Source organism: Mustelus asterias, unplaced genomic scaffold (genome assembly GCF_964213995.1).
Source record: "Mustelus asterias unplaced genomic scaffold, sMusAst1.hap1.1 HAP1_SCAFFOLD_221, whole genome shotgun sequence".
Taxonomy (NCBI): domain Eukaryota; kingdom Metazoa; phylum Chordata; class Chondrichthyes; order Carcharhiniformes; family Triakidae; genus Mustelus; species Mustelus asterias.
In genome coordinates, this window is record NW_027590205.1 from 221544 (window position 1) to 237437 (window position 15894).

A 15894-nucleotide genomic window follows, 5' to 3' on the forward strand; every position below is an offset into this window, starting at 1 on the left:
CAGTCATCCACCCTGCTGACTCACCAGCAAGTTCACAGCGGGGAGAGACCGTTCACCTGCTCCGAGTGTGGGAACAGATTCACTCGGTTATCCACCCTGCAGAGACACAAAGTCACTCACTCCCAGGAAAGACCCTTAAAATGCTCTGACTGTGGGAGTGGCTTCAAAATTTCTGAGCATCTGATAGATCACCAGCGCATTCACACTGGGGAGAGACCGTTCAGCTGCTCTCACTGCACAAAGAGGTTTGGAAGGACATGCACACTGAGGAGACACCAGCGAGTTCACACTGGGAGAGACCATTCACCTGCTCTGTGTGTGCGGAAGGATTCTCTCGATACCCCAGCTGCTGAGGCACAATGTCCCTCACACCCAGGAGAGACCCTTTAACTGCTCTGACTGTGGGAGTGGTTTCAAAAGCTCTCAGGAACTGATGATCCACCAGTCCATTCACAGCTGCTGTGTGTGCAAAGAAATTCACCAGTTCATCCCTCCTGCTGAGACACCAGCGAGTTCACAAGTGATGACAGGGGTTGGATTCTGCTGTTATTGCTGCTGTTGATCACATCCAGGACTGAACCATGTTCACTCTGACAGTTGGTGAAGTGGGAGGGTCGGAGGGTTTCTTTCTGCTGGACTGGCCAGTCTCACGACTTTGCTTCCAGTGGGCTGATGCTCTTTGAGCCTGGGAGAGCACATTTCCACTGAAATGACCCACACAAACTGACGAAGAACATTTATTTTATGCTGGATAGTAAATAATGTTTTTCCTACCACTACAGGTAGATCTAAAATAAATACATTTGTCTCTGTTCCAGTGAGTCTACAGCACAAGGCCGGGCCAGTTGGCCCAATTGGTCTGTGTCAGTATTTATGCTCCACATGAGCCTCCACCCACCCCTCTTCATCTCCCCCCATCAGCATATCCTTCTATTCCTCTCTCCCTCATGTATGTATCTAGCTTCCCCTTCAATGTATTCATGCTGTTCACCTCAACCACTCGCTGTGGTAGTGAGTTCCACATTCTCACCACTCGCTGGGTAAAGAGGTTTCTCACTGAACTCCCTGTTGGATTATTGAACCCCTTCATAACCTTAAATTCTTCCATCAGGTCACCCTTCAGTCTTCTGTTTTCCAGAGAAAAGCAGTGCCAGCCTTTCCTGAAGGTTAAATGCTCTCAGTTCTGGGATTATTCTTGTGAATCTTTGTTGCCGCTTCTCCAGTGCCTCTATTTCCTTTTTCTAAATGGAGATCACAAATGTTGACAGTGCTCCCAGTGTAGCCGAACCCTGATTCTAAACAAGTTGAACAGAACCTGTTCAATTCTATTCCTCGAGAATGGAACCCTGTATATGGGCCCTACACTTTAGGAAAGATGTGAAGTCCTTAGAGAGGGTGCAGAGGAGATTTACGAGAATGACTCCAGGGATGAGGGACTTCAGTGAGTTCGAGAGACTTGAACAGCTGAAATTTCTCTCTTTAGATCAGACAGGCATTAGGATTGGGAATGGGGCCATTCAGCCCATTGAGTCCATGCTGGCTCTCTGTAGATCAAACTGTTGCCCTGTTCTCTCTCCGTGTCCCTGCGGATTTATTTCCCTGAAGTTCCCATCCAATTTCCTTTTGGAAACATTCCATTATCTCTGCTTCAGCCGCTCGTAGGAAGTGAGTTCCAGATATTTACCACTTCAAATGCAAACGAGGAGCAGAGAGCACAAAAGGAGGCCGTGTGACCCATTGTGCCCCTGCTGCCTCTTCAAACATTCTCAGCAACAAGGTCAGGGAGGCCATAGAACCATAGAAAATTACAGCTCAGAAACAGGCCTTTTGGCCCTTCTTGTCTGTGCCGAACCATTTTATGCCTAGTCCCACTGACCTGCACTTGGACCATATCCCTCCACACCCCTCTCATCCATGAACCCGTCCAAGTTTTTCTTAAATGTTAAAAGTGACCCCGCATTTACCACTTCATCCGGCAGCTCATTCCACATTCCCACCACTCTCTGCGTGAAGAAGCCCCCCCTAATATTCCCTTTAAACTTTTCTCCTTTCACCCTTAACCCATGCCCTCTGGTTTGTTTCTCCCCGAGCCTCAGCGGAAAAAGCCTGCTTGCATTCACTCTATCTATACCCATCAAAATCTTAAACACCTCTATCAAATCTCCCCTCAAGCTTCTGCGCTCCAGGGAATAAAGTCCCATCCTATTCAATCTCTCTCTGTAACTCAGCTTCTCAAGTCCCGGCAACATCCTTGTGAACCTTCTCTGCACTCTTTCAATCTTATTTACATCCTTCCTGTAACTAGGTGACCAAAACTGTACACAATACTCCAAATTCGGCCTCACCAATGCCTTATATAACCTTACCATAACACTCCAACTTTTATACTCGATACTCCAATTCATGAAGGCCAATGTACCAAAGGCACTCTTTACGACCCTATCCACCTGTGACGTCACTTTTAGGGAACTCTGTACCTGTATTCCCAGATCCCTCTGTTCAACTGCACTCTTCAGAGTCCTACCATTTACCCTGTACGTTCTTCTTTGGTTTGTCCTTCCAAAGTGCAATATCTCACACTTGTCTGCGTTAAATTCCATTTGCCATTTTTCAGCCCATTTTTCTAGTTGGTCCAAATCCCTCTGCAAGCTTTGAAAACCTTCCTCACTGCCCACTACACCTCCAATCTTTGTATCATCAGCAAACTTGCTGATCCAATTGACCACATTATCATCCAGATCATTGATATAGATGACAAACAACAATGGACCCAACACCGATCCCTGCGGCACACCACTAGTCACAGGCCTCCACTCAGAGAAGCAATCCTCCACAACCACTCTCTGGCTTCTTCCATTGAGCCAGTGTCTTATCCAATTTACTACCTCCCCATGTATACCCAGAGACAACCTTCCTAACTAACCTCCCATGAGGGACCTTGTCAAAGGCCTTGCTGAAATCCAGGTAGACAACATCCACCGCCTTCCCTTCTTCCACTTTCCTGGTAACCTCCTCGAAAAACTCTAATAGATTGGTCAAACATGACCTACCACGCACAAAGCCATGTTGACTCTCCCTAATAAGTCCCTGTCTATCCAAATATTTGTAGATCCTATCCCTTATCACACCTTCCAATAACTTGCCCACCACCGACGTCAAACTTACTGGCCGATAATTTCCCGGATTTCTTTTGGAACCTTTTTTAAACAACGGAACAACATGAGCCACTCTCCAATCATCTGGCACCTCCCCCGTGAATACTGACATTTTAAATATGTCTGCCAGGGCCCCTGCAAGTTCAACACTAGCTTCCCTCAAGGTCCGTGGGAATACCCTGTCCGGTCCTGGGGATTTATCCACTCTGATTTGCCTCAAGACAGCGAGCACCTCCTCCCCTTTAATCTGTAAAGGTTCCATGGCCTCCCTACCAGTTTGCCCTATTTCCGTAGACTCCATGCCCGTTTCCTCAGGAAATACAGATGCAAAAAAACCATTTAGTATCTCCCCCATCTCTTTTGGTTCCATACACAGTGTACCACTCTGGTCTTCAAGAGGACCAATTTTATCCCTCACTATCCTTTTGCTCCTAACATACCTATAGAAGCTCTTTGGATTTTCCTTCACTCTGTCTGCCAAAGCAACCTCATGTCTTCTTTTAGCCCTCCTGATTTCCCTCTTAAGTCGCTTCTTGCACTTTTTATACTCCTCGAGCATCTGATGTGTTCCTTGCTGCCTGTACATTTCATACAACTCTCTCTTCCTCTTAATCAGTGTGACAATCTCCCTCGAGAACCAAGGTTCCTTATTCCTATTTACTTTGCCTTTAATCCTGACAGGAACATACAAACTCTGCACTCTCAAAATTTCTCCTTTGAAGGCCTCCCACTTTCCATTTACATCCTTACCAGAGAACAGCCTGTGCCAATCCACACTTCCCAGGTCCCTTCTCATTTCATCAAATTTGGCCTTTTTCCAGTTCAGAACTTCAACCCAAGAACTTCAACCATGTTAAATTCTAACATGTGACTGGAGCTTTATTTTAAAAATTAATGTTGGATTCACCTACATGCTTGTGGAAGCTGCATAGCTGGCAGGAATTGTCTGAACTAAGAATTTCTTCTATGAATTTGATCAGTTGGAGGACATTATATTCTGTCAAATCTGGCTCAAGAATAAGGTTGATTGCTCAGTTCAAGTAAGAAGGAAAGCTATTGGCTTGCAGCAAGTGTCTTTTCGAACCAGGATATCTTGTATTAACCTTATTCAGTTGTGGGACATGGGCGTCGCTGGCTGGCCAACATTTATTGCCCATCCCTAGATGCCCTTGTTCAGAGGGCAGTTGAGAGTCAACCACATTGTATGAACCAAATGTGTTCATTAAATATTACTGTATTTAGAACAAAGAAAGTTACAGCACAGGGACAGGCCCTTTAGCCCTCCAAGCCTGCTGCCGGACTAAATTAAAACCCCCTACCCTTCCGGGGACCATTTCCCTCTATTCCCATCCTATTCATGTATTTGTCAAGATGTCCCTTAAAAGTCACTACCGTATCCGCTTCCACTACCCCCCAGGCAACGAGTTCCAGGAACCCACTGCTCTCTGTGTAAAAAATCTGCCTCGTACATCTCCTTTAAACCTTGCCCCTCACACCTTAAACCTGTGTCCCCTAGTAATTGACGCTTCCACCCTGGGAAACAGCTTCTGACTATCCACTCTGTCCATGCCTCTCATAATCTTGTAGACTTCTATCAGGTCGCCCCCTCAACCTCCCTCATTCCAGTGAGAACAAACCAAGTTTCTCCAACCTCTCCGCATAGCTAATGCCCTCCATACCAGGCAACATCCGGGTAAATATTTTCTGTACCCTCTCCAAAGCCTCCACATCCTTCTGGTAGTGTGGCGACCAGAATTGAACACTATATTCCAAGTGTGGCCTAACTAAGCTTCTCTAAAGCTGCAACATGACTTGCCAATTTTTAAACTCAATACCCCAGCCAATGAAGGAAAGCATGCCGTATGTCTTCTTGACTACCTTCTCCGCCTGCATTGCCACTTTCAGTGACTGTGTACCTGTACACCCAGATCCCTTTGCCGACCAATACTCCTAAGGGTTTTGCCATTTACTGTATATTTCCTATCTGTATTAGACCTTCCAAAATGCATTACCTCACATTTGTCCAGATTAAACTCCATCTGCCATCACTCCGCCCAAGACTCCAACCAATCTATATCCTGCTGTATCCTCTGATGGTCCTCATCACTATCCGCAAATCCACCAACCTTTGTGTCGTCCGCAAACTTCCTAATCAAACCAGTTACATTTTCCTCCAAATCATTTATATATATATATAACAAACAACAAGGTCCCAGCACTGATCCCTGAGGAACGCCACTTGTCACAGCCCTCCATTCAGAAACGCACCCTTCCACTGCTACCCTCTGTCTTCTTTGACCGAGCCAGTTCTGTATCCACCTTGCCAACTCACCTCTGATCCCATGCGACTTCTCCTTCTGCACCAGTCTACCATGAGGGACCTTGTCTAAGTCCATGTGGACAACATCCACTGCTCTACCCTTATCAATCATCTTCGTCACTTCCTCGAAAAACTCGACCAAGTCCGTGAGACACGACCTCCCCTTCACAAAACCATGTTGCCTCTCACTAATACATCCACTTATTTCCAAGTGGGAATAAATCCTGTCTCGAAGAATTCTCTCCAATAATTTCCCTATCACTGATGTAAGGCTCACCAGCCTGTAATTACCTGGATTATTCTTGCTACCCTTCTTAAACAAAGGAACAACATTGGCTATTCTCCAATCCTCTGGGACCTCCCCTGTATGATGTGGAGATGCCGGCGTTGGACTGGGGTAAACACAGTAAGAAGTTTAACAACACCAGGTTCCTCTGGCTCCACACATAGATTCCCTCCCCTATCCTTGAGTGGGCCGACCCTCTCCCTGGCTACCCTCTTGTTCTTTATATATGTATAAAAAGCCTTGGGATTTTCCTTAATCCCGCTGGCCAATGATTTTTCGTGACCACTCTTAGCCCTCCTTACTCCTTGCTTAAGTTTCTTTCTACTTTCCTTGTATTCCACACTTGCTTCGTGTGTTCCTCCCCTGTAGCCAGTGAGGATACAAAGATCTCTCTCAAGACCCCAGCAATTTCCTCCCTTGCCTCTCTCAGTATTCTGGGGTATATCCCATCAGGCCCTGGGGACTTGTCTACCTTAATGTTTCTCAAGAACCCCAATACCACCTCCTTTTTGATCTCAACATGACTCAAACTATCTACACATCCTTTCCCAGACTCATCCACCACCAAATCCTCTTTGGTGAATTCTGACGCAAAGTACTCATTTAATATCTCCCCATTTCCTCTGGCTCCGCGCATAGATTCCCTCCCTTGTCCTGGAGTGGGCCAACCCTCTCCCTGGCTACCCTCTTGCTCTTTATATATGTATAAAAAGCCTTGGGATTTTCCTTAATCCTGCTGGCCAATGCTTTATCGTGACCCCTTTTAGCCCTCCATTCTCCTTGCTTAAGTTTCTTTCTACTTTCCTTGTATTCCACACTTGCTTCGTGTGTTCCCAGCCTCCTCGCTTTGACAAATGTTTCGTTTTTCTCTTTGACGAGGCTCACAATATCTCTCATTATCCAAGGTTCCCAAAACTTGCCATACTTATCCTTCACCCTTACAGGAATGTGCCGGTCCTATCAGCTTACAGTTGAAAGCCTCCCACATGCCAGATGTTGATTTGCCCTCAAACATCTGCCCCATCTGGTAGCTATTTATTAGCAACCAGACATTAACAGACGAGAAATTAATGAGCCTTAATTGAGTTATAGTTAATCAATGAATCAGTCGTCATAGTAAAAGATTGAGTTTTATTTGCTGTAAAAGTTTAATTGCTGTGGATGTAAAGAATGTGCAATGAGGATAAATGTACTGGCGAGAGAGACCTTCAAGCTCTGATTAGCCTCAACATTTGAAACTGTGAGAATAAGGGATTGTATCGAATCAGATAAAGGGATAGTATGAACCAGTTCTCTTGTATTCCTGTCTAAGATAATGAGAGAAGGTGGTGTCAGTAATTGAGGATCCAGTTAAATTAATCTAGTGGTCAAATTGACCAATTGTCATGATACAACAGGCCCAAATCTGACGTGAGGTAATCGTCACTTTGTGGATAAAAGTAGAGGTTCTGAAGGTCTTCCTTGGGAGCCAAATACTGAAAACTCCCGAGGCTGAGTTCCAAGGAAATTACTGTCAGAGAAGGAACCAGACTCCCAAGGCTGAATTCCACATGAATTCCTGTGAAAGAAGGAGCCAGAGAGGGTTATGCTTCTACGGACCGATCACCTGCATGAAGTTGTAAAAGTCAATATCTTAAAGTTGTTGAGTAAAACTTTTTCATTCAGGAAACTTCTTTTTAAATTTCCTATCCAGAGAATTCTGCCTTTACCACAAAAAGGGCAGGGAACAGGCTACAGATGAATTAAAGAGAAACCATTTGTGTCCAGAACATTGTGAATATCAAAGAACAACAAAGAACAAAGAACAATACAGCACAGGAACAGGCCCTTCGGCCCTCCAAGCCCGCGCCGCTCCCCGGTCCAGGATTGAATCCTGAATCCAGGATCCCCGCCCAATTTTCCAGCCTATCTACATACCAATATCCTATCCACCGAGCTGTCCCTCACAGCTACGATGCTTTGTTCATTACAACCTATTAACTCACCCCCACCCCCCCATTCCAGACAATGTGATCTCCAGGGAGAGGCGAAAACCCAGAGTGAAAAACCCCAGGGCCAATATGGGGAAAAAAATCTGGGAAATTCCTCTCCGACCCCCTGAGGCGATCGAAACGAGTCCAGGAGATCACAATGGCCCTGATCGGGAAATGCTTCCCAACCCTAGTCATTTCCACTTCCACGAACACCATATGAATTCCCTGCCCCCGAGACAGGTTCCCAACTATCCGCAGTCTCGCTCTGTACTGGCACCAGCAAGATAATCATAGAATGAAGCCTTGAAACGAGAAACAAGGAACAATTAGCCCGCGCCGCTCCCTGGTCCAGACTAGACCACTCTTTTGTATCCCTCCATTCCCACTCCGTTCATATAGCTGTCTAGATAAGTCTTAAACGTTCCCAGTGTGTCCGCCTCCACCACCTTGCCCGGCAACACATTTCAGGCCCCCACGACCCTCTGTGTGAAATATGTCCTTCTGATATCTGTGTTAAACCTCCCCCCCTTCACCTTGAACCTATCCTTTTACTCTGGTTGTCTTTGATGCTCAAGTCATTTTCTGATTGTTTTAACCATGTTCTGTTTCATTAATAAACTTTGATCAGTAAAATATTTGATTGTTCTGGACTTTTCCTGATGAGATTGATGCACTTTAGGGAAAGTGGGTGAGAGGGGTTGGCAGGCTCTTTAACAGAAAGTGAGTCCCTCTAAGGTAATTGGCAAAGGAGCCAGAGGGGGAGATGAGATTTTATTTTATATTTTTGACACAGCGAGTTGTTCTGATCTGCCTGAAAACAGATTCAATAGAATCTTTCCAAAGGTTAAAGACTTGAAAGGGAAGAATTTGCAGGGCTGTGGGGACAGATCAGAGTGGTAGGATGAATCAGACAGTCCTTTCAAAGAGATAGCAGGGGCACGATGGGCTGAATGGACTCTTCCTGCAGCCTGTCAATCTCAGCCTCCTGCTTTTGTGCAGGTTAAAAGGGACAGATTTCATTGCAGCCTCTTCCCTGTATCTGTATTTAAAGAGACAGGTTTCTCTTTAGCTCTGAGTGACTGATATAACAATTGGTTGGAGGCCCATTTCCCAGTCAGTCCTCCAGCACCTTCCTGTCTCTCTATTAGTGCGACGCCCAGGGCAGTTTCCCAACTGGGGCGCAGGCCCCATTATTCTCAGCTAAGTTCAGCCCTCAGCTCCGTCGCCTGGCTGTCATTGACACGAGCAATAGAGAGACAGAAAGGTGCCCCAGGCTCAAATGGGAAATCAAAACTCGGGGCTTTAAATGAACTGTTAGGATCTCTGTAACGATCAACAATTTAAAAAAAAGAATTCTAAGCCCAGTGAGTAAATTAAAGAATCACACGACAAAACTTCAAGTTTCTGGCGTTTATTCCAACAAACTGGAAGCAACAATGACTAAACACTTTTTTGAAGGGAACATTGCTCTTAAACTTAAAATTAAACTTTGCCCTTTTACTCTTAACACCATCAAATATCCCACTCAACCGTTATATTTTATTCTGCCTTGGAATGTTCACACTCTTTCTCCAAAAACCAGTCCAAAGTGATTCTTTCCTCCCCAAGGGTTTATTTCCATTGTTTTCCTTTTCCAGTCTGGCAACCTTTAATCCCAGAACTGTCCTTCACAGTGATGGTTCTCCTGGACATTTTCCCACTAACACAAGCAAGGCGAATCTTCCAGCCTTGTTTCACAATCCTCAGGAATTTGTGACCAACATTCAACACCGGAGCAGATGTAGGTCATTTGGCCCTTTGAGTCGGCTCCACCGTTTATTTAGGTCATGGTTGATCTGTTTGTGTGGAGTTCCACATTCTCGTTCTAGACCCAATACTTTTGATTCTCTTACCCAACAAGAATTGGGATAAAGGCAAAATTCTGCTGTTGTTGGAATCTGAAACAAAAACAGAAAATGCTGGACAATCTCAGCAAGTCTGACAGCATCTGCAGAGAGAGAATAGACACAGCATTTTGAGTCAGGATGACCCTTTGTCAGAACTGAAGACAAGGAAAATCGGACATAATTTATACTGTGAGGGTCAAGAATTGGGAAGCAATCTATTAAACCTCCTCTGAACCACTTTCAATGCATTTGTATCATTTCTTAAATAGGAGACAAAGCTGCACCCAGTATTCAAGATGCAGTCTCCGTAATGCCCTGTATAACTGAAGCATAGTAAGAAGTTAAATGGGATTATATTCATTGGAGTTTAGGAGGTTGAGGGGAGATCTGATAGAGACTTACAAGATAATGAACGGCTTAGATAGGATGGACGTAGGGAAGTTGTTTCCATTAGCAGGGGAGACTAGGACGCGGGGGCACAGCCTTAGAATAAAAGGGAGTCACTTTAGAACAGAGATGAGGAGAAATTTCTTCAGCCAGAGAGTGGTAGGTCTGTGGAATTCATTGCCACAGAGGGCTGTGGAGGCCGAGACGTTGAGCGTCTTCAAGACAGAAATTGATAAATTCTTGATTTCTCGAGGAATTAAGGGCTATGGGGAGAGAGCGGGTAAGTGGAGTTGAAATCAACCATGATTGAATGGTGGAGTGGACTCGATGGGCCGAATGGCCTTACTTCCGCTCCTATGTCTTATGGTCTTAAACAACACAGGTTAAAGTCCAACAGGTTTATCTGGTAGCAAATAAACCTGTTGGACTTTAACCTGGTGTTGTTAAACTTCTTACTGTGTTTACCCCAGTCCAACGTCGGCATCTCCACATCATAACTAAAGCAGAACATCTTTACTCCTGTGTTCAATTTCTCTCATAATAAAGGATAACATTCCATTTGTAAGAACTTTGATTTATTTGAACTAAGATTTATGGGGGTTCTCTTGTTTACAATAACTCCATAACTGTAAATCACACCAGGTTCCAGTGACTTAACCAAATGGCAAGAAAGAACACTTTAAATCGTGAATTCAGAAAGTTTATTAATCATTAAAAATGTAACAAGTCAGAAAGATAAAACAGAGTGTTGATTAACAGTGAATAGAGAAAGAATAGAAAAATGTTGAAAGCCCATCTTAGCCAATTCCCATAAATCTTCAATTATAAACTAAAATAGACATGAGTTTTCAGATGATTTGAAAAGAAATGAATTGTCTGCTGAAAGGGTTAACTTTTCTACAGAACCTAAAGGGATGGGGAGTGAGCAGAAAAAAATTGGCACACAATAATACCACTTTACACAAGTAAAAAAATCAAAACAAACTAGATTGTAAACTTCAGCTCTTCATTTTTTTGTTATATTCCATAACCTAATTATTTTAATTTGATCAGTTTTTTTAGGGATGGATAACTTCTGTTCTTTATAAACTGCTTCACTCATTTTGTTGATTCTACATGGGCTCGGAGAATCAGAACCCAGACTTTATCATCCTTATCCTTTTTCCCCTTTTGCCACCACTCCCTCTGTTTTGCAGGAAGGTCGTAGGGATTCCAATCAGAACTAATCATTTTATCATAAAAGTTAAATACTGCGGATGCTGGAATCTGAAACAACAACAGAAAATGCTGGAAAATCTCAGCAGGTCTGACAGTATCTGTGGAGACAGAATAGAGTCAATGTTTAAAGTATGGATGACCCTTCATAAGAGCGGTTATGAAGTGTCTTCCAGACTCGAAATGTTGGCTGTATTCTCTAATAATTTTATCGATACGTTTCTTGTTCTTAGTTTCCAATTAGCAGGTAAGAGACCTATCCAGTCCTCACTCGAGCTCTGATTTTTTCACTGGCCATGCTTGAGTCAGTTTATAACCATTAGAATCTACTCAGAGGTCTGCTTTTCAGTCCAGTGCTATTTGGAGTATACCGTTACTTCACCGACTAACGGGTCACAAGTCCCTCAAAGTTCTTATCACAAATTTGGGATAAAATAATTTAAACAATGCCTGAGAATGCTTTTTAACTTCTTAACCAACTATCTCCCACTGTTTGTTGATTGGTCAGACCTTCTCTTCACAGATTCGGGTATCTCAGCCACTGAACACCAGCCGGTCCTGGAATAAGTTTAATTCTAACTCATTCTGAGTAAATATTCTCACCAGGTCCTCTGTTGGGCACTAAGCAGCTTTAATGGTCCGTGATTGCAGAAACTGAGCAGTCACAGGAATGTGGTCAAGATAGTCCAGTCCCATAATGCCTCACATTCAATCTGCAGTCCTTCAATTATAACAGAATATGTGGCTGTATGTAGCTGCCTCGGCCATGGTCAACCCCAACACTGCCTTCCTGAACTGTTACAATGCCTGAGGTGTAAGTAAGCCGACAGTGCTGTTAGGGAGGGATTTCCAGCTACATATTCCAGACTTTCACTGGACTGTAGATGGATACCAGATTGACATATTCCATTCAACCACTCCCAAGGTGAGTTATTCCAATTCCTTTATTGTCCAGGACAATATATTCACAATATCATTAAAACAGGAATTAAACATTCCCATTTGGTTTCAGGTTCTAACATATTCTGTTAGTTTGTTCTTTATTGTCAATGTCAGGCTGGGGTTGTTTCCCTTGGAGCAAAGGAGGTTGAGGGGAGATTTGATAGAGGTGGACAAGATTCTGACAGGTTTAGATAAGGTGGACAAAGAAAAGCTGTTCCCATTAGCTGATGGGACAAGGACAAGGGGGACACAGATTTAAAGTTTCAGGTGAGAGATGTAGGGAGGGATGTGAGGAAGAAAATGTTGATGCAGCGAATGGTAATGACCTGGAACTCGCTGCCTATGAGGGTGGAGGAAGTGGAGACAATAAACAATTACAAAGGAAATTGGATGGGCATCTGGGGGAGTTTCAAACAGAAATGCTGACTAAATATCTCTGAATTTCCTCACACCCGGTCACTCTGTGATCCGTGTGAAATTTGAAACCAGGTATTCACAACAAGACTCAAAGAGCATCAGCCCACTGGAGGCAAAGTTGTGAGACCGGCCAGTCCAGCAGAAAGAAACCCTCTGACCCTCCCCATTGACCAACTGTGAGAATGAACAAAATGCAGTCCTGGATGTAACTGAGAGCAGAAACAATAACAGCAGAATCCCACCCCTGTGAACTTGTTGGTGCCTCAGCAGCTGTGATGAAATTCTGAACACTTTTTATACACTGAGCAGGTGGACAGTTTCTCCCCAGTGTAACTTCACTGATGTCTCAACAGGTGGGATAACTGAGTGAATTCCTTCCCACACTGAGAGCAGGTGAATGGTCTCTCTCCATGTGAATTCGCTGGTGTCTCTGCAGGTTGGATAACTGACTGAAACCCTTCCCACACTGAGAGCAAGTAAATGGCCTCTCCCCAGTATGAACTCGCTGGTGTCTCCGCAGGTGGGATGACTGAGTGAATCTCTTCCCACACTGAGAGCAGGTGAACGGCCTCTCTCCAGTGTGAACTCGCTGGTGTTTCTGCTGGGTGGATAACTGACTGAAACCCTTCCCACACTGAGAGCAGGTAAATGGTCTCTCCCCAGTGTGAACTCGCTGGTGTGTCTGCAGGTCGGATGACCGAGTGAATCTTTTCCCACACTGAGAGCAGGTGAATGGCCTCTCCCCAGTGTGAATTCGCTGGTGTGTCCGCAGGTCGGATGACCGAGTGAATCCCTTCCCACACTGAGAGCAGGTGAATGGCCTCTCCCCGGTGTGAACTCGCTGATGTGTCCGCAGGTCGGATGACCGAGTGAATCTCTTCCCACACTGAGAGCAGGCGAATGGCCTCTCCCCAGTATGAATTCACATGTGTGTCCATAGATTGGATAACTGGTTGAATTCCTTCCTACACCGAGAGCAGGTGAACGGCCTCTCCCCAGTGTGAATTCGCTGGTGTCTCTGCAAAGTGGATAACACAGTGAATCCCTTTCCACACTGAGAGCAGGTGAACGGTCTCTCTCCGGTGTGAACTCGCTTGTGTGACTGCAGGCTGGGCAACAGAGCAAATCCCTCCCCACACTGAGAGCAGATGAATGGCCTCTCCCCAGTGTGGCTGCGCCGATGAGCATCCAGCAGAGAGGGGGCTCTGTATCTCTTCCCACAGTCTGCACATTTCCATGGTTTCTCCATGGTGCAGGTGTCCTTGCCTCTCCCTTGGGTGGCCAATCAGTTGAAGCCTTGTCCACACACAGAACACGGGTACCGTCTCTCCCTGCTGTGAATGGTGTGATATTTATTCAGGCTGTGTAACTGGTTAAAGCTCTTTATGTGGAGATGCCGGCGTTGGACTGGGGTAAACACAGTGGCTTTTGCCACCAAATAAACCTGTTGGACTTTAACCTGGTGTTGTGAGACTTCTTACTAAAGCTCTTTAGTCAGTGCACTGGAACACTCTCACTCGGGTGTGGCAGTGTGTTGCTGCTTTTCCACTCACTGATGGCCGAAGTCTTTTCAAATCCAAGTGGAAGGTTCAATCTGAAGCTCAGTGGCCAACTTCCGCATTGAGACGTCACAATGGAGCGCTGCCTGAATCAGCCAATAGGAATTACTCGGCTCCGCAGTGACGTGTCGGGGTTCCATGGCGCAGGCCCGGCTCGCGGACCCGGGAGCCCCGCCCCCGCCCATTGTTCCTCCTCCACCTGCACCTCCTCCATTCACGGTTTCCAGGCAACCGGCTGGCGGCTCCGGCCAGAGCGAGAAGCCGCTCGGTGATCTCCCCCTCCCCCCTGTCTCTCTGCGGCTGCTGCTCCAAAAAGAGAGCGGGAGCGACCGCTGGCGGCAGCCGCAGTGCGCCTGCTCCGGACCGCTCGGCTCAGCAGCGCTCTCTGCGCCTGCTCCGGACAGCTCGGCTCAGCAGCGCTCTCTGCGCCTGCTCCGGACAGCTCGGCTCAGCAGCGCTCTCTGCGCCTGCTCCGGACAGCTCGGCTCAGCAGCGCTCTCTGCGCCTGCGTGCTGGGCTGCCAGCTGAGGGAGTGGGGGAGGGGACTTTGCAAAATCTGTTCCCATCATTTTCTTCCAAGTCTCGCAGTTTGATTTGAAACAGAACAGCTTCTGTTTGTAGCTTCACCACAGACTCCAACTTCACCACAGACTCAAACTTCACACACAGACTCAAACTTCACACACAGACTCAAACTTCACCACAGACTCAAACTTCACCACAGACTCAAACTTCACCACAGACTCAAACTTCATCCTCTGGACAACATCTGTGAGGAAAACACTTTCTTTCTCCCCCTGGGAAATACAGAGACAGAGAAATTCTCTGGAACTGGAATTAGAGCCAATATACTGAGGGGGAAACTGTGATTTTGTGGAACCTGTTTTTATTGTCTGAGCTTTTTAAAGTGTAATTTATCCTGTCTGTTCAAATAATGTTTCTAAATGCATGATTCAGTGATGTTAATTTTAGATTAATTTTTAAAATGAAACATTGTCTTTCAGTTTATTCCATTGGGATTTGTGGGAATTTGTTTATTATAAGGTGACCATGAGGATCGTAATAACATTGATATGTCTGGTGTTATATGGTGCATATGATGTGGAGGTGCCGGTGTTGGACTGGGGTGGGCACAGTAAGAAGTCTCACAACACCTGGTTAAAGTCCAAATGGTTTATTTGGAATCACGAGCTTTCAAAGCGCTGCTCCTTCTCACCTGATGAAGGGGCAGTGCTCTGAAAGCTTGTGATTCCAAATAAACCTGTTGGACTTTAACCTGGTGTTGTGAGACTTCTTACTATATGGTGCATATTAGGTATATTATTTATGGATTTGTATTACAGTTGATGTTGTTTAATTCCAGAATAGTATTGTAACTACACTGTATATTTTCCAGTCAAAGAGTCAGCAGAGCACAAGATAAATCAATTCAGCAGCTTGAGTCCGTGCCAAGTCTCTGTCGGGGAATCCACTCAGTGCCATTTTTCCTCGATATCCCTGTTCCCCAGTACGTTTCATTCCTTCAAGTGCCCGACCAATTTTATTTTGAAATCACTGGTCGTCTCCACTTCCACCACTCTCATCATCAGTGAGTTCCAGAACATGATTGCTTGCCCCCTCAGTCAAGTTCTTCCGCACCCATCTATCATAGAATCATAGAAACCCTACAGTACAGAAAGAGGCCATTCGGCCCATCGAGTCTGCACCGACCACAATCCCACCCAGGCTCTACCCCCATATCCCTACATATTTTA

General features: G+C 45.4%; 1 protein-coding gene and 1 pseudogene across 1 annotated transcript in view; one reads left to right on the forward strand and one right to left on the reverse strand.

Moving 5' to 3' along the window:
- Positions 1 to 15894, forward strand: part of LOC144485809 (uncharacterized) — a 72703-nt gene that overhangs the window by 39496 nt on the left and 17313 nt on the right. Inside the window, exon 5 of the mRNA XM_078203891.1 lies at positions 485 to 512. Within this exon, the coding sequence (XP_078060017.1) occupies positions 485 to 512 (28 nt within the window). The remainder of the gene's footprint in view (positions 1 to 484; positions 513 to 15894) is intronic.
- Positions 7129 to 14354, reverse strand: LOC144485811 (uncharacterized; annotated as a pseudogene).